The 21,919-nt window shown below is 36.2% G+C and overlaps 2 protein-coding genes across 2 annotated transcripts in view; one reads left to right on the top strand and one right to left on the bottom strand.

Annotated features, from left to right (window-relative positions):
• STXBP3 (syntaxin binding protein 3) overlaps nucleotides 1–20,687 on the top strand; it is a 52,647-nt gene extending 31,960 nt beyond the window's left edge. The window contains exons 12-19 of the mRNA XM_082833279.1: nucleotides 5,031–5,096; nucleotides 6,168–6,248; nucleotides 7,139–7,277; nucleotides 7,568–7,674; nucleotides 8,224–8,316; nucleotides 10,933–11,018; nucleotides 18,757–18,905; nucleotides 19,797–20,687. Coding sequence (XP_082689405.1) covers nucleotides 5,031–5,096; nucleotides 6,168–6,248; nucleotides 7,139–7,277; nucleotides 7,568–7,674; nucleotides 8,224–8,316; nucleotides 10,933–11,018; nucleotides 18,757–18,905; nucleotides 19,797–19,891 — 816 coding nt within the window. The 3' untranslated portion in view covers nucleotides 19,892–20,687. The remainder of the gene's footprint in view (nucleotides 1–5,030; nucleotides 5,097–6,167; nucleotides 6,249–7,138; nucleotides 7,278–7,567; nucleotides 7,675–8,223; nucleotides 8,317–10,932; nucleotides 11,019–18,756; nucleotides 18,906–19,796) is intronic.
• On the bottom strand, nucleotides 17,067–18,001 carry LOC309957389 (large ribosomal subunit protein eL37-like; the record flags this gene model as incomplete). The annotated part of the gene is made up of 1 exon (XM_082832599.1): nucleotides 17,067–18,001. The coding sequence occupies one exon, from the start codon at nucleotides 17,999–18,001 to the stop codon at nucleotides 17,708–17,710; it is 294 nt and encodes a 97-aa protein (XP_082688725.1). The 3' UTR covers nucleotides 17,067–17,707.
• Nucleotides 20,688–21,919: the final 1,232 nt, after the last annotated feature.

Raw genomic sequence — 21,919 nt, 5'->3', positions numbered from 1 at the left:
TGATATTTCATCATTGAGTATTATGGTAGTTTTAGATTATTTTAGATACATCCTTTGTCAGATTAAGAAGTTCCCTTCGGTTCCGTATTTGCCAACAGGTTTTTTTTTTGGTTTTGTTTTTTAAATCAGCAGTAGGTGTTGGATTTCATCAAATGCTTTATCAGCACCTATTGAAATTTTTTTCCCTCTTTTATTCTTTTAATGTGATAAGTTACATTCATTGATTCTCTAACATTAAACCAACCATGCATTCTTGGAATTAGCTCCACTTAGTCATGATACTTTATCCTTTTCCTATATCTCACTAGATTCTATTTGCTAGTATTTTGCTTAGAATGTTTACTTCTAGGTTTATGAACAATAGTATTTCCCTGTAATAATTCTTGTGTGTGTGTGTGTGTGTGTGTGTGTGTGTGTGTGTGTGTGTGTGTGTGTGTGAGTGAGATAATCTTGTCAGGTTTTGGCAGCAAAATTATATTGGTCTTTAAATGAGTTGTAATGTTTTCCCTCTCATTCTCTGGAAGTGTTTGTGTAAGATTGTTATTACTTGTCTCATCATTGCTTGGAAGACTTCACAACTGAAGCAGTCTGGGCATGGAGTTTTCCATTTTTATGGGGAAGTCTTTACTTACAAATTCTTTAATAGTTACAGAACTATTCAGATTTTTAATTTTTTTATATCAGTTTTGGGGTGTTCATTTTTAAGGGATTTGTCTATTATATCTTCATTTTCAAATATCCTCTTATTATCTTTTCAGTGTCTGTAGAACCTATAGCTGTGTGCTACTTATTTAATCCTAATATTGTTAATTTGTGTTTTAGCCTACATACTATTAATATCCCTATATATATAATTAGTATTTCAAAGAACCAACTTTTGGCTTTGCTGATTTCTCTACTGTATGTTAGTTTTATGTTGAATTGATTTCTACTCATTTTTATTTCCTACCTTCAGTTTTCTTTGGCTTGTTTTTCTTTTTCTAACTTCTTGAGTTGGATGTTTACAGCACTGATTTTCAACCTTTTTTCTCTTACTATATATATTTATTTATTTCCTTCTTAACATTGTTGTAGCTGCATTCCCCAAGTTTTGGAATAACCTATTTTTATTTCGATTCAGCTCAAAATGTTTTCTAACTCCCATTGTGATTTCTTCTTTGACTTATGTGTTATATAGGAATATGTTTTTTAATTTCAAAGAGTTTGGGAATTTTCTACTTGTCTTTCTGTTATTGAATTGTAATTTAACTATATAGTGGTCAGAGAATGTGCAATGTATGATTTCAGTCCTTTGAAATTTGTTCAGACTTGACTTGTGACCTATCATACGATCTATTTTGGTTAAGTACCCAATGTGTACTTGAAAAGAATACAAATTCTATGTGTGTCAATTAAATCAAGTTGGTTCATCATGTTATTCAAATATTCTATTTCTTTACTCATTTTTTATCTGGTTTTTATATCAGTTACTGAGAATGGTATCGCTTATGGCTATGAATTAGTCTATTTTTTTTAGAATCTTTTCAACTTTCAAAGCTATATCAACTGATAAAGCCATGTTAATTATAGTCTTTATAAATTTAAGATAGTTACCTTTCTGTTGAATTTATCTTTTATCAATACAAAATGTCATTTTGTTTTTCATTTGCAATATTTCTTGACTTAAGCTCTACTTTGTCTGATTTTAATATAGCCATACCTGCTTTATTTTGGCTAGTGTTTACATGGTATATCTTTTCTCATCCTTTATTTTCACCAATTTGTGCCTTTATGTTTAAAGTGTGCTTCTTAAAGAGTTTGTATTGATAGTTGAGGTTTGTTTGTTTATTCAATCTGATGATCCTTATCTTTTAATTAGAATGTTTAAGTCCATCTGTATTTCATGTAATTATTGATATAGTTGAATTTGTTACCATCTTATTTGTTTTCTCTTTATTTTATCCTTTTCCTTTTCTGCCTTCTTTATATATACAGGCCTTTTTTTTTTTCTTTAAACTATTCCATTTTGTCTCCAAAATAAACTTTTGTTTTACCTTTTGGTATCCTTCCTGTAGTCATCATGTTGGGTACTACAAAATGTATCCTTATATTATCACAGTGTACCTTAAAGTATACTTTTGCCATGTCCTAAAGAATTCAAGAACCTTATAATAGTTTAACTCCATTTACCTCCCTTCGTCTTTTGTGCTAAAGAAGCCAGCTGTCATGTTACTGTTAATTTCCTGAAGATAAAGTGTCTTTTTAAAGATTTTTGTCTTTATCTTTTAGTTTTAGCAATGTGACCATAATATGCCTTACTATGATGTGTTATTGTTGGTATTTATCCTCCTTGGGTTTATTGAGCTTCTTGAATCACTGGGTTCGTAACTTCTTCATATTTGTAAAATTCTTGGCTCTTATTTCCTCACATCTTGATTTTGTCCTAGTCTGTCTTTCCTCTCCTTCTAGGATTCCATTCACTTGTGTTTTAGATTTTTGGACCATATTCTACATCTCTTCTATTCTGTTCCTTATTTTCCCACTTTTTTCCTCCTCTGTGCTTTAATTAAATATTTTCTATTAACCTGACTTTCAGTCCCCTACTTTTTTTTTTTTTTTGGTGGTACACGGGCCTCGCACTGTTGTGGCCTCTCCCGTTGCAGAGCACAGGCTCCGGACGCGCAGGCCCAGCGGCCATGGCTCATGGGCCCAGCCGCTCCGCAGCATATGGGATCTTCCCGGACCGGGACACGACCCCGTGTCCCCTGCATTGGCAGGCGGACTCTCAACCACTGTGCCACCAGGGAAGCCCGAGTCTCCTACTTTTTTCTGTTGTATCCAGTCTGCAGTTAAACCCATTCAACATATTGTTTCTTAAACTGCATTAGAAAGTAAAGTTCCCCCTTTATAGTAGAAAATTGTATGAGTTTTGACAAACGTATACTCTCATATAACCACAACCAAGATATAGAACAATCCATCAACACCTCCCCCCACAATTGCCTTGTGCCACTTTGTAGGCAACCTCTCCACTCAACTCTGATCCCCTCAGAACCACTGATCTATTTTCTTTCCTATAGTTTTGGCTTTTCCAGAATGACAGCTAAATAGAATAATACAATATGGCTTTTTCATTTAATATAATGCACTTGACATTCATCCATGTGACATGTAACAGGAGCTTCAACACTTTTTATTGCTGAGTAGTATTCCATTGTATGGATATACTACATTTTATCTGTTCACAAGTTGCAGAACATTTAGGTTTTTTCCAAGTTGTTGACAATTACAAATAAAGCCACTGTGAACATTCAGGTTTTGTGTGAACAAATGTTTTCATTCAGTTGGATAAATAAGAGTAAGATTGCTGGGTCATATGGTAAATGTATATTTAATTTTCTAGGAAACTTCCAAACTGTTTTCCTAATTTGCTGTACCATTTTACAGTCTCACCAACAATGTATGAGTCATTCGTTGTGTTTTTAATTTCAAAGTTGCATTTAATTCTAGGGCATCCATTGAATTTTTTTTTTTTTTTTTTTTTGTGGTACGCGGGCCTCTCAATGTTGTGGCCTCTCCTGCTGCGGAGCACAGGCTCCGGACGCGCAGGCTCAGCGGCCATGGCTCACGGGCCCAGCCGCTCCGCGGCATGTGGGATCCTCCAGACCGGGGCACGAACCAGCATCCCCTGCATCGGCAGGCGGACTCTCAACCACTGCACCACCAGGGAAGCCCCATTGAATTTTTTTTAATAAAGTCTATAATTCTCTATTGAAATACTCCATCTTTTCATCCATTTAGTTCATCTTTTCACCTGTTTTCTTTAACATAAGTATGATATTTTAAAGTCCTTGTCTGCTAACTCCAGCGTCTGGATTTTCTTGCGTCTACTTTTATTGACTGTTTCATCACTTGAGTATCGATCACTTTTTCCTGTTTTACATGTCCAGTAATATATTACTGTATGTTAGACATTGTGGATGCTATGTTGCAAAGGCTCTTGATGATGTTCTCTTTACTAAGAGTATTGAGTTCTGTTCTGGCAGGCAGTTAATTTGTTAGTGAATAACCTTGATTCTGTTGAGACTTCATGTCAGGCTTTTGTTATGTTGAGTGTATTTCACTTTTGCATTTAGTCTGAAGATATAGTCCTTCCAGGACTAAATGTCTGGGATGTTCACTTAGAACTGTCTACTTTGTCTGGATCAGAGAATGCCAATATTGTCTTGCATTAAGACCCCTCTGAAATCTCTGCAGTTGTTCTCTGCTAGGCCTTTAAGAGTTATGCCCTGTATATGTGCAGCTTAGTATTTGGCCAGGGATGCTAAGGCAACCCTTCTACACGTCTTTGAGTTATGTTGTGACTGGCTCTTTTCTGTATTAACCCTGGACCCCAACCCCTACCTCAGTAGCCCCAAACTCTGATCTCTTTTTCCTCTGCCCAGAGAGACTTGCTTTCTACTTAAACTCTACTTCCTTTCACTGTGTTTTGGAAAATGTTTCAGGGAAGAGCCAGGATGAGTGCAGGGATCACCGTCTATGCTTTCCTTTGCTCAAGTAACCTAGCTTTGAGCTATTTTTGAAAAATCCTTTGCCTGAAAGCTGTTGTCTTTTTTATTTTGTCCAATTTTGTTTTTGTTTATGGAGGGAGAATTCTTTTCTTTTTTTTTTTGCGGTACGCAAAAGAGGCCACTGTGTGGCCTCTCGTGTTGTGGAGCACAGGCTCCGGACACACAGGCTCAGTGGCCATGGCTCACGGGCCCAGCCGCTCCGCGGCATGTGGGATCCTCCCAGACCAGGGAACGAACCCGTGTCCCCTGTATCGGCAGGCGGACTCTCAACCACTGCGCCACCAGGGAACCCCCCAGAGAATAATTTTTATATCAGTTACTTTATCATGGCTGCAACTGGAAACCTTGAATTTGTTTTCTTTTTAAAATTGCCAAATATTTAGTAAATTAATAAATATTTAAAACTACAGGATTTTAAAGTTGTTATATAAAAATAACTGAATCATAAGTTTGTTTTAAAAAATGTTTTATTTTTCCTAGACATCACTTAGTGCTCTTGCCCAACTGATGAAAAAGATGCCCCATTTCCGTAAACAGATTACTAAGGTAAGCAGTATCGTACATAAGATATGTTATCATTTTTATTTTATTAGTCCATCCAGTTCTGTAGTCAGGTTTAGCAGTGGGTGTCATGGAATACTTGGTGTTAGTTGTCCTCTAAAACATTACTTTAGGTCTGAGAAATACCCCAAATATCTAAGCTCCCCAATAGAGTTCTGTCTATATATACTCTTGATTTATATCTTTATCTTGAATAGCCAAACAGAAAAAGCTTAATATTTATCAACTTAATAAGAAAATTCAACATTGGATTGACAAGTGGTTGTTGTTATACTTGGTTCGTTGAATTAATAGTTATTTTAAAAATTTTATTTATTTATTTTTGGTTGCATTGGGTCTTCATTGCTGCATGCCGGCTTTCTCTAGTTGTGGTAAGCAGGGGCTACTCTTCATTGCGGTGTGCGGACTTCTTACTGTGGTGGCTTCTCTTATTGTGGAGCATGGGCTGTAGGCATGCTGGCTTCAGTAGTGGTGGCGCACAGGCTTAGTTGCTCCGCGGCATGTGGGATCTTCCTGGACCAGGGCTCAAACCCGTGTCCCCCTGCATTAACAGGCGGATTCTTAACCACTGCGCCACCAGGGATGTCTGAATTAATAGTTATATATCAGTAGATTTAAGAGCAATCAAAGCTGTGTGGGCAGGTAAAGTTTTGTTTTTTTGCTGTTCCAGTCCTTCTTACAAGTATTTATCAGAATAATATTTACATATTTTTTATCATATTGCTTCCTAATCAAGAATCAATAACATAAATTCAAACTTTTTCTGTTTGCCTTTAAGGACTTCACTATTTTTTTCTCACCTTATTTTTCACTGCTCATAAGCCCAACACAAATTCAACCCTTCCATTCTGTTTTTTGTGGTCTGTTGATTATCCCCTGTAGATCATGGTAATTTTCACTTTTTTCCGTTCTCGAGATGTTTCCCTTGATCTACATGGTACCTCCTTCCCACCAAAGCCCATGCTTTCCTTCAGGCCCATCTCAAAAGTTTAATATTATCAGTTACACAGAAAGAAATGAAAATGCTTTAAATGATTGATTTCTTCTGTTTTTCAGCAAGTTGTTCATCTTAACTTAGCAGAAGATTGCATGAATAAGTTCAAGCCTAATATAGAAAAGCTCTGCAAAACTGAACAGGTATGTGCAGAGCCAGAAATACCTATGTTCAGGATAGATTTCCAGAATTAACTTTGTAAGGTAAAACCTAACTTTTTGTTCAATACAGTGCACTAGATCACAGAACCTCTTTTAGAAGGAGACTCACCCACTTGGTTTAATACATCATTCCTTACCAACGCTAACAAGTAGCTATACAGTATCATAGTAAGCAGTCCCTCCTAATCTGTGATTATGCATTTTTCGTTGAATGGGATGATTTAAGTGTTTGGAGCATTAATTCAGGGTAGCACTGTTGGCAGACCTTTTTCAGTGGGTGCAGCATTTAAGGCAGCATCCTGCAGAGTACTGTGTAGGCACATTTAATTAAAGTCTCCTCTATAATGCCAAAACTATTTAGATCAGTGCTGTCTAATAGAAATAGATTGCAAGTCATGTATAATTTTAAATATTCTAGTAGTCACATTAAAAAGGTAAAAAGAAATGAGTGTGGTTAACTTTAATATATTTGATTTAACCCAGTACATCCAAAATATTATTTCGACATGTAATCAATATAAAACAATTATTGAAATATTTTACATCCTTTTTTTCACAAACAAGTCCTCAGAATCTGGTGTTTTAACTTAGAGCACATCTTAATTCAGACTAGACACATTTCAAGTGTTCAGTAGCCACATGCGGCTCATGTCTACCATATTAGCAAAGGTATAGATTAATGATTTTCTTCTCTGAATTATTTTTTGACTTTTTACATTTTGTACAGTATTAGTCTACAAGTGATACTCACATTTTCCTGTGAAAAGGCATCAGTGTTCCATTAAAATTTGGCAAGTTTTAGTAATAGGTTTTTTTTAACTGAAAAATGAATTTGGATCATAGACCACTGACTATATTTCATTTTCGTTAAGGACCTGGCACTTGGAACTGACGCAGAAGGACAGAAAGTCAAAGATGCTATGCGAGTACTCCTTCCAGTTCTACTCAGCAAAAATCATGATAATTATGATAAAATAAGAGCAATCCTACTTTATATATTCAGTATTAATGGTAATGCAGACTGTTTATTTTCTTGAATATATCAAAATACCCAGCTCTAAAATCATTTTACAATAAGTGGTTTACTATTTGATCATAAGAAAATCTTAGAAAATTCAAAAGTAGTGGCTACAGTTGGTTAAGATAAATAAAAGGAAAAATGTGAAATTGGGAGCGTACTGAAGGGTATATAATTTAAATGTTTGCTTTTTTAAAAAAAGCTTTATTCTTGGATACCTAAAACCTGGAAATGATTATGGTAGCAATTATTTGACTGTGCACTCATATTTTACTTATCTAAGGAACTACGGAAGAAAACTTGGACAGGTTGATCCAGAACGTAAAGATAGAAAATGAGAGTGACATGATTCGTAACTGGAGTTACCTTGGTGTTCCCATTGTCCCTCCCGTAAGAAATTTTACATTCTGTATATACTTATACATATGCATGTGTGGTCATTTGCATTAAATATGTTTTCTTATGTGGGAATCCATGTGGGCAGTCTTCTTAATTTTACTCTGTTGATTTGGTAAGTAAAATATTAATAATTTCATTTTTTCCATATATGAGTAATTTGGACAAGTACATTTTTCTAGTGAATTTATATCTTACAGCTTCTGTTGTAATTTGCTATTTACGCTTTTCTTTTTATGATTCATTTATAGCAGAATTTGAAGAACTCGTATAGAATCTCACTCTTTCCCATCGAGTTTTATATAAGCACTTTGGAGTAAACATATTTTCTGATACTATCACAAATTTTATCATTAATGCACAAAATACTGTGAAGTTACATGACCACACCTATTCAGATTTTTTGAGTAGGCTTTTCCACTCTTAGTTTTAAGTCAACTGCACCATAGTGTTTGTTGTAAATTAAACATCTTGTTAGAAAACTTAAGAGAATATCACTAAATAAAATTACTGATTTTTAATTTTTTCCTCTAATTATATTAGTCTCAACAAGGCAAACCATTAAGAAAGGATCGGTCTGCAGAAGAAACGTTTCAGCTCTCTCGATGGACACCTTTTATCAAAGATATTTTGGAGGTAAAATTAATTAAATTTCATTTAATTAATTAATTAATGAGTGCCCTTCTGTACAATATTTTTTACTCTTTGTATATTTATCTGTCAGTCTGAGCATATCTATGGGTCAGGAATTATCTGCAGTACTGGGAGAGTTCACAAAAGAAGGCTGTATCTGGTGTTAAGGGAGGAAAGGAAACTCTTGAAGATTCTCTCCTTAAAGACTGCAAATTCATACCACTGACTGACTCAAAATAAATTAAAAAAAATAAAGCACACACATGCTTTATGAAAAAAACTCTGTTTGAAATAACTATATGTAGCAGAAATATAAATAATTTAGTTGAATGAAAGTTCAACAAAATAACATTTGTTTATGACCAGTATTAGAAAGTGTTAGACTCCAATATTCTTGGAAATGTATTTGTGATTAAAATGTAAACCTCCAATGGAATATTACTCAGCCATAAAAAGAAACGAAATTGAGTTATTTGTAGTGAGGTGGATGGACCTAGAGACTGTCGTACAGAGTGAAGTAAGTCAGAAAGAGAAAAATACCATATGCTAACACATATATATGGAATCTTAAAAAAAAATGGTTCTGAAGAACCTGGGGCAGGACAGGAATAAAGACGCAGATGTAGAGAATGGACTTGAGGACACGGGGAGGGGGAAGGGTAAGCTGGGACGAAGTGAGAGAGTGGCATGGACTTATATATACTACCAGATATAAAATAGATAGTTAGTGGGAAGCAGCTTCACAGCACAGGGAGATCAGCTCGGTGCTTTGTGACCACCTAGAGGGGTGGGATAGGGAGGGTGGGAGGGAAACACAAGAGGGAGGAGATATGGAGATATATGTATATGTATAGCTGATTCACTTTATTATAAAGCAGAAACTAACACACCATTGTAAAGCAATTATACTCCAGTAAAGATGTTAAGAAAAAAATGTAAGCCTCACTATAGTTTGCTTTTATAGTCAACAGATGGCTGATGCCTTTGTACTGTTTACTTTTAGAAAATAATATTCAATTATAGGAAATTAGAAAATGAACTAATAAAAATCACATTATGAGCTCAATAAAGTCATGACATTGATTCTTCAGTCATAATCAGATAGTTCTATTTATTCTAATTTGCCTTTAACTTATTAAACTTTAATTTCTACTTTCCTATGGAAACTAATTGTGTACAATTTATTCCTATGATTTTTCTGTTTTACTTGACTAATTCTATGTCATTCACACATGCTTAATATAGATGAAAAGTTTAAAGAGTTTAGACTTTTTTTTCTGCAGCATAAGTTGTTTTTTTTTTTCCTGATCCATAACAAGGATATAGAACTAAATAGTTTTTCTTTGCTAGTATTTTAAAAATAAGAATTGACCTTCTCAAACCCTTTAACAAGAATTTGCATATTAAATTCAGAAAACCCACTTTTACCTCAGTGGCAGTCTATGGCCTTCAGGGTTTCAACTGAAACTTGGTTTCTTCACATCTTGCAGTCTTATTGAAATATTCTAGGACTACTGAGTACCTTGTGCCCATTCCTTGTCCATTCCTACTTATTGATACCATTTGTACAACCATGCTCTAATGCAGTGGTCTCTAAACTTTCTTGATCATGCACACTTAATCATAATAGATGTGATCAGGAGCCTAGAGTATATGATTATTTATTTATAAACTATATAAATTCTGTATTGATAAAATACTATGTGTATAGTATATACAATTACACAAAAATATATAATAAAATATTAACCCTAAAAAGAAGGAAAATTTTAAAAATGAAATGAAAAGGAAAGCCTTGCTCATCCCATTGGCTTGTCTTGAATACACCTAGGCCACATTCTGTTTTAGAGCCACCGCTATGAAGGGCAAGGCCTAGACTCCAGTAGCCTAAGAGGTCTGTCAGGGTTAAGATGGTATTTAGAAACCCCCAGCACTGGGCTTCCCTGGTGGCGCAGTGGTTAAGAATCTGCCTGCCAATGCAGGGGACATGGGTTCAAGCCCTGGTCTGGGAAGATCCCACATGCTGCGGAGCAGCTAAGCCCATACGCCACAACTACTGAGCCTGTGCTCTAGAGCCCGTGTGCCACAGCTATTGAAGCCCATGTGCCTAGAGCCCGTGCTCCGCAACAAGAGAAGCCATTGCAATGAGAAGACCGTGCACTGCAACGAAGAGTAGCCCCTGCTCACCGCAACTAGAGAACTGCAACGAAGAGTAGCCCCTGCTCACCGCAACTAGAGAAAGCCCGTGCACAGCAAGAAAAGACCCAACACAGCCTAAATAAATAATAAAATAAATAAATTTATTTTTTAAAAAAGGAACCCCTAGTACTCTAAAGATAAAGATCCTTATAAGGTACCTGGAATTCTCACACCAAAGTGGGAACCCTCCAGATGAAGAAATACAGGCATGCAATAAATTAGTTTAATAAGTAAATGATTTCATTAATTTTTGTAGCAATTAAGATTTGTGAGTTTCAAAAAGAGGGCTAACCTTATTTTATTAAATATATATCCTTATGTTCCTTAATTGTAAACACAAGTTTTGAGTTTTATGTAAAACAAACAAAATCCTGGAATTTACAATATTTTCTTGATGGTTTTAATTCTTTTCTTTCCTAGGATGCCATTGATAATAGATTAGATTCAAAAGAGTGGCCATATTGTTCCCAGTGTCCAGCAGTATGGAATGGCTCAGGAGCTGTAAGGTAAAACCTATAAATGAAAACCAGTGAAATTTTCACTATGAAATTACAGACTAATAACTGAAAAGGTACACAGGTATTCCTATATTGGTAACTCTTCTTGAAGCATATAGTCACTTAAAAGGCAGTTTTTCTTTAACTGTAACCTGTTTTAGATGAGTCCAGATAAGCAATATGAAAATGTGCCTTATTATAAAAAAAAACTTTCATGAAACTAGAGAAGAATTTCTCCACTCATCTTTTTTTTTCTTCACATTAGCAGAGGACATAATCCTTTTTGATGATTTTTTTTGGTGATAAAATATTTGAGACATTCAGAAAGCTATAAACAATATTATAATGCATACCCTATACTCAGTGCCCAGCTTAACAAATGAATCATAAATACAGTTCAAGCTTCCTATATATCACTCTCTGATTTTTATTCTCCCTTTCTTCACTATCCTGAATTTGGTGTTTACCATTCACCTGTGCATCTTTATACATTTTCTACATATATCTGTATTCTAAATTATGTATAGAGTTGTGTTTTGCAGGATTTTTCTCTTGGTCTTTGGCTTTTAGCAGTTTAACTATGATGTGTCTAGGCGGAGTTCTTTTTGTGTTTATTCTACCTGGGGTAGTTGAGTTTTCTTGGATCTACAAGTTAATATTTTTCATCAAATTTTGGGAAGTTTTCAGTTGCTGTTTCTTCAAATTTTTTTTCTGCCTGTTTCTCTCTCCCTCTTCTTTTGAAACTCCATTACTCATGTGTTGGAAAGTTTGACTTTGTCTCATGGGTCACTGAGGCTGTTTACCTTTCTTCCACCTTTTTTCTTTCTGTTCTTCAGATATGCTAATATCTATTGATCCATCTTCAATTCTTTGATTCTTTCTTCTGACATCTCAAATCTGCTATTGAGCCCATCTAGTGAATTTTTCATTTCAGTTATTGTGCTTTTCACATTTTGAATTTCCATTTACTTCTTTTTTAGTTTCCATTTCTCTTTTGAAATTCCCCATTGATTAACATAGTATCAGCATGCTTTTCTTTAATTATTTGATCATATTTATAATAGATTCTTCAAAGTCTGCTAATCCAACATCTGGATTCACTCAGGGTCAGTTTCTATTGATGGCTTTTTTCCAACGTGTGGGACACACTTTACTGTTTTCTTACATATCTACTAATTTTTGCTTGAAAGTTGGATCTTTTAGATACTGTACTGTAGCAACTCTAAATTGTTTTTTGTTTTAGTAACTTGTATGGACTTAAGCTGTGGGATCACTGCCTCCTGCAGTTTAGCCACTGATGTCATTGCAGGGGTTTTTAATTTTAAATTTAATTTTTTTGCTTGGTTCCTAGTGGTTGCCCTATGTCTGAATAGTTTAGAGGTCAGTCAGTTACCTGGGCAGACACCTCACGCCTTCCATCATCTGCTGATCAATCCGAGTGTGGGTTAAGACCTGCATTACAAGTCAGAGTCAGTTCTTGAGTCTTCCCCCCCACCACCACCCTTCTTTTTTTTCCTATTCTTTCCCTGGGCTTTCTCTGGCTTGTCCTGGCACAAGCATAATTTGGCAGTCAGCTAAGGATGTGGGGAGAGTTTGTCTTTGTCTTCTTTGGCTTTCGTACGTTCAGGATTTCCCCATTAAATTTCTGGCTGATGTGCCACCTATCCCATACTGGGACCAAGATGTTGTGCTACCAGAGCTGCAGGTCTTCCTGTTCTAAACCAGCTCTGCCGTTTTTAACTAGCAAAGCTGCAGGATTTTGTACTCCCTTCGCTCCCTACCTTGAATCAAGTCTTCCACCTCAGGCAGTAAAGTTGGTGGTTTTCTCAGCCAGCCTCAGGTCAGTAAAGCTATAGTTTTTGCTGACTGAGTTGGAAGAACAGTGCAGGTTGAGTGTAGTCTCAGGCTAGAAGGTCACGTAGTCACTACCACCATTCTTACCAATATGCTAACATATTTTTTAAGAGTAAATGCTTCTCAATTTGCTGTTTGCCTGTGGTTGATTTCCAAGTGACCTGAACTGGTTTTTTCCCCCACAACTTCATCCAGGTTTATACTTGTTTTCTTGGAGGGCAATCTTCTGACCATCTTATTCCACCATGACCACAAGTTGCCTTTGACTGTGTTTTTAATCTTAATATACATGGTGTCATCTTGTATGTGTCCTCCTGCAACTTCCTTTTTAAATTTCCCTCAACATTATGTTTGTGAAATTTATCCCAAATTGATAACATGCATAAATTTTCACTGCTGGTTGGTGTATTCTTATGTGAGTATCACAGTTTATTCATGTATTTTCCACACAAAGGAAATTTAGGCTGTGTCAAAACTGGCAGCATTACAAACAATATGCAATGAGCATTCTTGTACATTTACGTGTGTTTGAGTATTTCTCTAGGGTGATTCTCTTGGTCTGAGGACTTTTTCTTTAGTTTTATTTTTCCATTTTCTCCTGGTTTGGAAGTTGTATAGCCTTTTTGTACTTTTGTACCTATTATCCTTAGAATTTTAGTACACTTCTTTGACTCAACAAAGTCTGAGATTAGTTATCTTTGCCCTTCTCATGAACAATACAGAACTTTAGAACAACTTAATTCAAACTACATACCCTTTAAATGTTCTCTTAATTGTTTTCACCTTATATCTTTTTTATTTCCCAAATTAATGATGAGCATTATTATTTTTTTAGTTGTGTGTGCATACTAACCAGTTATATTGCGCACCACTTCTGCTTTCATCCCTTTTTTTAAAAATTAATTTTATTTTACTTTTGGCTGCGTTGGGTCTTTGTTGCTGCACGCAGGAGTTGCAGTGAGCGGGGTCTACCCTTTGTTGTGGTGCACAGGATTCTCATTGCAGTGGCTTCTCTTGTTGTGGAGCATGGGCTCTAGGTGCGTGGGCTTCACTAGTTGTGGCATGCGGGCTCAGTAATTGTGGCTCATGGGCTCTAGAGCACAGGCTCAGTAGTTGTGGCGCACGGGCTTAGTTGCTCCATGGCATGTGGGATCTTCCCGGACCAGGGATCAAACCTGTGTCCCCTGCATTGGCAGGTGGATTCTTAACCACTGCACCACCAGGGGAGTACCTTGCATCCCGTTTTTTGGGCTCATTTGTTTTCTTTTCTGAAATATATCCTATCCTTTAGAAGTTTCTTCAGTGTGGGTCTGTTGGTGGTAGGGTCTCTGTGGTTTGGTCTGTCTGAAAATGTCTTCATTTTGTCATTGTTCTTATATGATAGCTTTGAATTTCTAGGCTCATGTTAATTTTCACTCAACACTTTGAAATGTTATTCTCCTGTTTCTTGGTTTCCATTTTAGCTCTTGGGAAGGTGTGTGTATGGGGATGGGGTGTTTTCAGACAGTTTTGTCGTACTTTTATAGGTAATTTGCCTTTTCTCTCTGGTGCTTTTTGTGTTTGGTATTCTGTACATTTCCTGTGCTGTGTCTACCTGAGGGTTTATTTTTATTTCTTTCCTTGGGATTCAGTGTGTTTCCTAAAATCTGAAGTTTCATATCTTCCATAAATTCTTCAAATATTGCCACTTCTGCAGTCTTGGTTTTATTCAAACATCTCATTTTATCTTCATGCCTCATAATCCCTCAAGTTTTAATATTTCTTTTACTTTTTGTGTTTCCTTTTGGAAATTTTTCTTTGGATTTAGTTTTCAATTCTTTAGTTCTTTCTTAAATTTGTGCCTAATCTGCTGAGTAAACTGTATATATGTATATATTTTTTGAGCTTCTATGCTCATTGACTTTACTTTTCCTTTATTTTAGAAGTTCTCCTTGTTTCTTTTTCAAATATGCTTGGACTTCTTTATTTTGTCATGCTTTCTGTTCTACTTTATTATCATGTATCATTTTCAACATACTTAATTTTAGACTATTTTTTACTAAATTCAACATCTGACATTCTTTGGGGTCTAATTTTACTGCTTTTTCATTTCTGCAGACACTTATGCTTGCTTATTTCCTCATGTGCTTCATAATTTTGGATTCTGAACTTATTTCAGTAGCCAGGATTGAGAGTGGGTACCTTCAGAGAGGTTTTGCATTTGCTTCTGCAAAGGTTAGAGACTTTTTTCTTTTGTGTGTTAATTTCTCAGTTGGGGTTCCCCAGCCTATGAAGGTAGTGTAAATTAGAGCTCTCACGAGACAGGCCTGTGTTGAATTATCAGGCAAGAAGCTTCTTTGTCATCTCCCCTTGCTTTTGAGTGTGTCCTGACCTTATGCTGGGGTGTCATCTCCCCATCTCTACCTTGCACAATATCCAAGACTTTGTCTTCTGTGTTCATTAAACAGGGAAACACCCAGACCCCTTGTTTGCTAAGATTAGACTAACACTGTAAGGCAGAGCAAGCCTCAACTCAGTTTACCACTCTAGTTTTTAGTTTCCTTTGTACTGCTGCTGGCCCTTGAAAATTGCTCTTACTTGTTTACTTTCAGCTATGCTTTTAAAAAGATGTTTGCTCTTATTTTAACCAATGCCTCTAGGTGCTTTCTAGAGTGAGATTTTCAGGATACAGGGATTTAATCATTATTTATGTGTCTTTCAGAGTGTAAAACACTAGCACAGTGTCTTACACATTTATGTGAAACAAATTAAATGTAATCCTATTGTCCTAAAATTGCTATTCAGAAATTTAAAAATCGTTACAATCACATAATCATTTTGAGCAATATTAATTCCTTTTCTTTTGCTTTCTTTATTTCACTCTCTTTGGAAAGTTTTTAAACCAAGGTTGTACTTTTAGTATGTCCTTGATTTATTTTGTATGGGAACCAAGAGTGTATCTTGTTCCTGTTTCATCTTTCAAAGCAAACTACTAAGTGTCTTTACTATTTCTGTTGTTTACTACCTCATCGTTCCTTAAGATGGCAGATGGAAATTACCATCCAAAGGCTAGACTGAGAACATTATTAAAAGTTTACCATGGACTTCCCTGGTGGCACACTGGTTGAGAATCCGCCTGCTGGGACTTCCTTGGTGGCGCAGTGATTAAGAATCTGCCTGCCAATTCAGGGGACACAGGTTCGAGCCCTGGTCCTGGAAGATCCCACATGCCGTGGAGCTACTGAGCCCGTGTGCCACAACTACTCAGCCCGCGTGCCTAGAGCCTGTGCTCCACAGCAAAGAGAAGCCACCACAATGAGAAGCCCGCGCACCACAACAAAGAGTAGCCCCCGCTCGCTGCAACTAGAGAAAGCTCTCACACAGCAACAAAGATCCAATGCAGCCAATAAATAAATAAATAAATAAATTTACTTAAAAAAAAGAATCCCCCTGCCAATGCAGGGGACACGGGTTCAAGCCCTGGTCTGGGAAGATCCCACATCCCATGGAACAGCTAAGCCTGTGCACCACAACTACTGAGCCTACGCTCTAGAGCCCGCGAGCCACAACTACTGAAGCCTGTGCACCTACAGCCTGTGCTTCACAAGAGAAGCCACCACAATGAGAAGCCCATGCACCGCAATGAAGAGTAGTCCCCACTTGCCACAACTAGAGAAAGCCTGCGTGCAGCAACAAAGACCCAGTGCAGCCAAAAATAAATAAATGAATTTATTTTTAAAAAAAGTTTACCGTGATATCCTACATTGCAGGGTCTTAGAGGTCATCTAGTATATGGTTTCCAAAGTGGGTAATAAGGTGATCTATTGGGTAGTATTTTTATACTAGAAAAAGGAGAAATTAAGCTTTATTAGTATATACTAGTACACATATATAATTTATAAACTAATATATATTTTTAATAGATGTACATGCTTATTTTAAAATATTTATTTACTTTTCAAATAAAAGCTCAGAATTTTTACCAGTGGGGTGTGGGAACAAAAATAGTGGTTTCTATGACCTAGGGCAGTGCTACCCAATACAACTTTCTTGCAGTGATGGAAATGTCCTATATCTGCACTGTCCTATATGATAACCACTGGCCACATATCATGACTGAGAAACTGAATTTTTAATTTTAGTTAATTTAAATTTAAATAGCCTCATGTGGCTAGTGGCTGCTATCTTGGCCAGTGCGCAGATCTAGAGCAATCTAAGGGGGGAAGTAGTAGAAATTGTAGTTCTATTTGTTTAGTGCTTTCCTAGTACTAGATTCCATACTTAGTGTATTCTGTACATTATTTCATTTGATCTTGAAAACAACCCTTTAGGTTTAGAGAGAGGTTAAGGAACTTGCTAAAAATCATAGAGAATTAAAAAGAAGCAGAATCAGAGTTGAAACCCAGGTGGCTCTCTTTTTTTTTTTTAACAGCATTATTGAGTTACAATTGACTTCATAACGTATATTTTTAAGGTATACAACTTGATGTTTTGATACATATACATTGGGAAATCACCACAAACTAGTTAATATATCCATAATTACATTTTTTTCCTTTTTTTTTCTTTTCCTTCTTTTGTGGCATAAAGACTTAATTTAAGATCTATCCTCTTAGCGTATTTCACATATACAGTACGGTTTTGTTAACTATAGTCACCATGCTGTACATTAGATCTCTAGAACTTACTCATCTTGCATAGCTGAAACTTTGTGCCCTTTGAGCAACATTGCCTCTTTTTCCTCTCCACCAGTTCCCCGGCAACCAACATTGTATCCTCCACTTCTATCAATTTGGCTTTTTTATTTTATTTTATTTTTTTATTTAAAACCAGAACATTTATTGCGCGACTAGTCATTGAAGTCCTTAAGATGAACTGGTTGCTGCAACAGCTGCCCTCTTGGACTTAGGTGTTTTTCCTTCACGGAACCCATGCCTGAATCTGCGGTATACAATTTTTAGGTTCCTCATTCGACCAGTCTGGGTGGTACTTCGTCTTTTAGCTTTAGCACTCCAGTTATACTTTCTCTTCCGCTTGGCAGGATAGCCACATTTGCCACAGGTCGACTTCTGAAGGTGGTAGGCCATAGAGCCACAGCGGCGGCACAACATGTGCGTCTTATTCCGACGCTTTCCAAACAATGATGTTCCCTTCATCATCTCGCTTCTGCCGCCAAGAACAAAGAGCAGTTTGACTATTTTAGATTCCACATATAAGTGAGATCATGCAGTCTTTCTGAGTCTGGACTTTTTCACTTAGCATAATATCCTTCAGGTTCATTCATGTTGTTGCAAATGGAAGAATTTGCTTCTTTTTTAAGCCTGAATAATATTCCACTCTCTATATATACCATTTTTTTAATCCATTGATGGACATTTAGGTTGTTTTCATATCTTGACTATTGTGAATAATACTGCAGTGACTACAGGAGTGCAGATATGTGTTCGATATCTCCTATAATCATACTTTACTAGTAGAGTTCCAGCAAGGGACGTTCTGGTACCACGTCAGCTCCAAAGCAGCACCTGTGCCTCCCTCACCCCCTCTATGTCTTTAAAACCCTATTGTCTCAATGCCACCCCCCCCCCTTTTTTAACTTCAGGAAGTCATAGATTTTCAGGTATACTATGTCTTTATCTGAAATAAATAAGACAGGGCCTTAGCTCTATTTTATAGGTAAAAGTGCTGAGCTAGATTATGAGTCATTTGTTCAAACTCTGTAGATCAAAATTGAACTTAAAGTGGGGCTGTCCTACCTGGCCCTTGATGCTCCAGTCATACCATAGTTAAGTCATTTCCTTAAAATCAATGCAGCTGGTGCCAAATTTGAGTTTGCTTGAGTTGGACTCTTTTAAAAGACTAAAAGCAGTATGGCTTTGGAAATATTTTTAATGTGTTTGTGTTTATTTTTTAGTGCTCGGCAGAAACCCAGAGCTAATTATTTAGAGGATCGAAAAAATGGGTCTAAGCTGATTGTTTTTGTAATCGGAGGAATTACATACTCTGAAATGCGTTGTGCTTATGAAGTATCTCAGGCACATAAATCCTGTGAAGTTATTATTGGTAAGACTTGTGTTTTCCTCTTTTCTGTTTTTTTAAAACAAACTCTAAATGCAAAAATATATATGTAAAACTTTATCTTGTAATTTACATTTAGGACTAAATTGTTGAGTGCAAAAAAGTATTTTTTAAATCATAGTGTGTTTTATCTGATATACCAGAGTTTTTTCCTGGTTGACTTTTTTGATTTTTTTTTTATTAAAATTCTGATTTTGAGAGAATGAGCTTCAGAAATATTATATTCTTTATAATCTTTATAATATATAATATATTATATATTATATATATTCTTTATAATATTCTAAATATTACATAAAGAATATATCCTTTAAAATATTACATCCTATCCTTTTCTTGCCCTCATGATTAAATAATTTTTGAAACATACATTTCTACTACAGAAATATTTTGAAATTTTTTCTGTCTGTGGACCTGACTTTGGCCAGGCCTGTATGGAATTTAGTTTTAAGAATTTCAGTCAAAGCCACTGATACTGAAACTCTCCTGACCCGTGGAGGTGCCGCGTTTATACGCCAAGCCTCGATCTGCAGCACTGCTTAACAGTTCTCTGTGACTGAACTCACAGTGCCTGTTGCTGTTTTGTCAGGAGGACAGACTAACCTCCAGTTTTGGTCTTCAGTTTATCAATATATAGCACAAAGTGGACAAAGCTGTAGGAGTGGGCAGTGTTTTTGAAGGGTTACTGAGTGTGCTCAATGAAGAGGAAGGATTGAAATACTGTAGTTCAGGCAGATTTCAGGAAGGCATCCTATAGAAATTTTAAGTTGCCCCAAGCTACTGCACTTTGCATATTTGAAGGACAGGACAATATAATTAGCCAAGGAAAATTGACTTAACTGCTGGCCTCTGAAAATTTCTCTTTTCCTCTACCAGGTTCCACGCATATTTTAACACCCAAAAAGCTGTTGGATGATATAAAGATGCTGAATAAACCCAAGGATAAAGTCTCCTGTATTAAAGATGAATAGCATTTTAGCGGGGGAGGGATTTGGAGATTCTTATTAATTTGATCAACTAAAGTAGATCAAGACATTGTGGCTGTCATGTAATTTAAAAAATGTAAATATTTTAAGGAATAATGACTTTTCAAATATATTTCTTAAGGGACTGTTTATGATTGCATATCATTGGATTTGCCTTTTTGTGATACTCGGGCCTCTCACTGTGGTGGCCTCTCCCGATGCGCAGGCTCAGCGGCCATGGCTCACAGTCTTCCCGGACCGGGGCACGAACCCATGTCCCCTGCATCGGCAGGCAGACTCTCAACCGCTGCGCCACCAGGGAAACCCTGGATTTGCCATTTTTAATTTAAATATTGTTGCTGCTTTATAGATGATGAGAAGAAATGTTAAAATGCTTTCTAAAAGGAAATATTTTCAGCTTTGGAACAGAATATATTACAGTTATGGGTAATTTTTCACAGCCATCTATGTACATACTAATTACTTATTAGATACTTATCTGTCTAATGCTGAAGTATAGTTTTTTGGGAAAGAATGATTTTAAATGAAAAGGTTGTAAAAGTAAAAACTGTGAACTTGTATGTATGATAGAATGATTTCCTATAAGTGCAGTTTTTCTTTCAACTGAAATTCATAACTTCTTTTATATGTAAAGTAATTTAGTCATTAATAGGAATAGAATGATTTCACAGCATATACTGTTGCTAGATACTTCTGAAGAACACAATTTTGTATAATTCTGAATAATGTATGTTTAAATTAGCAAACAAAAATAATCATGAACATTCTAAGAGAAAATAAATATATACTTACAAAAATTATCTCTGTTTTTTGGCAGGGAGGAAGGGGAAATTGGGAAATTTTAAAGTTCTAAGTCAGAGAATTACAAAGAAGAAGAAGAATGCATCATAATCTTCCCACCAAGATAACTCCCTTTGACCTAAGAAAATAATAATGTAATCTTTGTATATGGTTGGAAAATGTAAGGATATGTGTGCACATGTGTTACACAAAGGGAACATCTTCATTTAAAATCTCTCCTTTTACCTGGCCTCATAGTGTTCTATTATAGAGTGGGCTGTAATTTATATATCACTCGTCTTCAGAGTTTTGTTCTTACAAATAATGCGGCATTGTTTGGGTACATACCTGTGCAAACTTACACAAATATTTCTATAATATAAATTTCTAGCAAGGACATAGCTGTCTAAAGTATTTGTGCTTTAAAATACTGATAGATATCACCATTTAAAATTTTTATGTAGGGACTTCCCTGGTGGTCCAGGGGCTAAGACTCCACGCTCTCAATGCAGGGGGCCTGGGTTTGATCCCTGGTCAGGGAACTAGATCCTACATGCTGCCATGCTGCAACTAAGTGTTGGCATGCCGCAACTAATAGATCCCCCACACCACAACTAAAAAGACCCCGCACACAGCAACTAAAGATCCCACGTGCCACAACTAAGACCCGATGGAACCAAATAAATAAATAAATAAATAAATACTAAAAAAATAAAATCTTTATGTAGATCAATCCATCACTTTTCCTGTGTGGCTTGCAAATTTATGTTGTACTTAGAAATATCTTTGCACCTGAGATTGTAAATTCACCCATCGATCTTCTAGAGCATTTTGATAGGTTCATTTTATTTTTTACAGGTAACTCTTTTACCCATCTGGAATTGGTTTTAGTATGAGAATGTGTGCTAGATATTGTCTCTTAGCACTTGGCATTATGTCCCATGCCTCCCCATTCCATACCACAGGGGATGAAAGCTAAAAAGGAAGTTTTGCAGACTCAAAGGTAAGTGGGGTTCTGAACAGGTTAGATTCTGCCAACTACTTGCATTTGGTCAAGTTTTGAAGTTAGGAGGGAGGCAGAGGCCATCTGCTGCAGCTGTGCCAATGGACAAGCAAGTTGCTGCCGACAGGAGTTGTTTGTAGCAACCAGACTCCACATTTTAGTGTCTCTCACCTGCTTCATGGGTATGAGGCAATGCTGGTGGCAACTGGTGGCATTAACTTCCTGTTCTC

Source organism: Leucopleurus acutus (genome assembly GCF_964270905.1).
Source record: "Leucopleurus acutus genome assembly, chromosome: 2".
Lineage (NCBI taxonomy): Eukaryota > Metazoa > Chordata > Mammalia > Artiodactyla > Delphinidae > Leucopleurus > Leucopleurus acutus.
The sequence above is the reverse complement of the archived record's forward strand: the minus strand, read 5'-3'. Positions and strand labels throughout refer to the sequence as shown.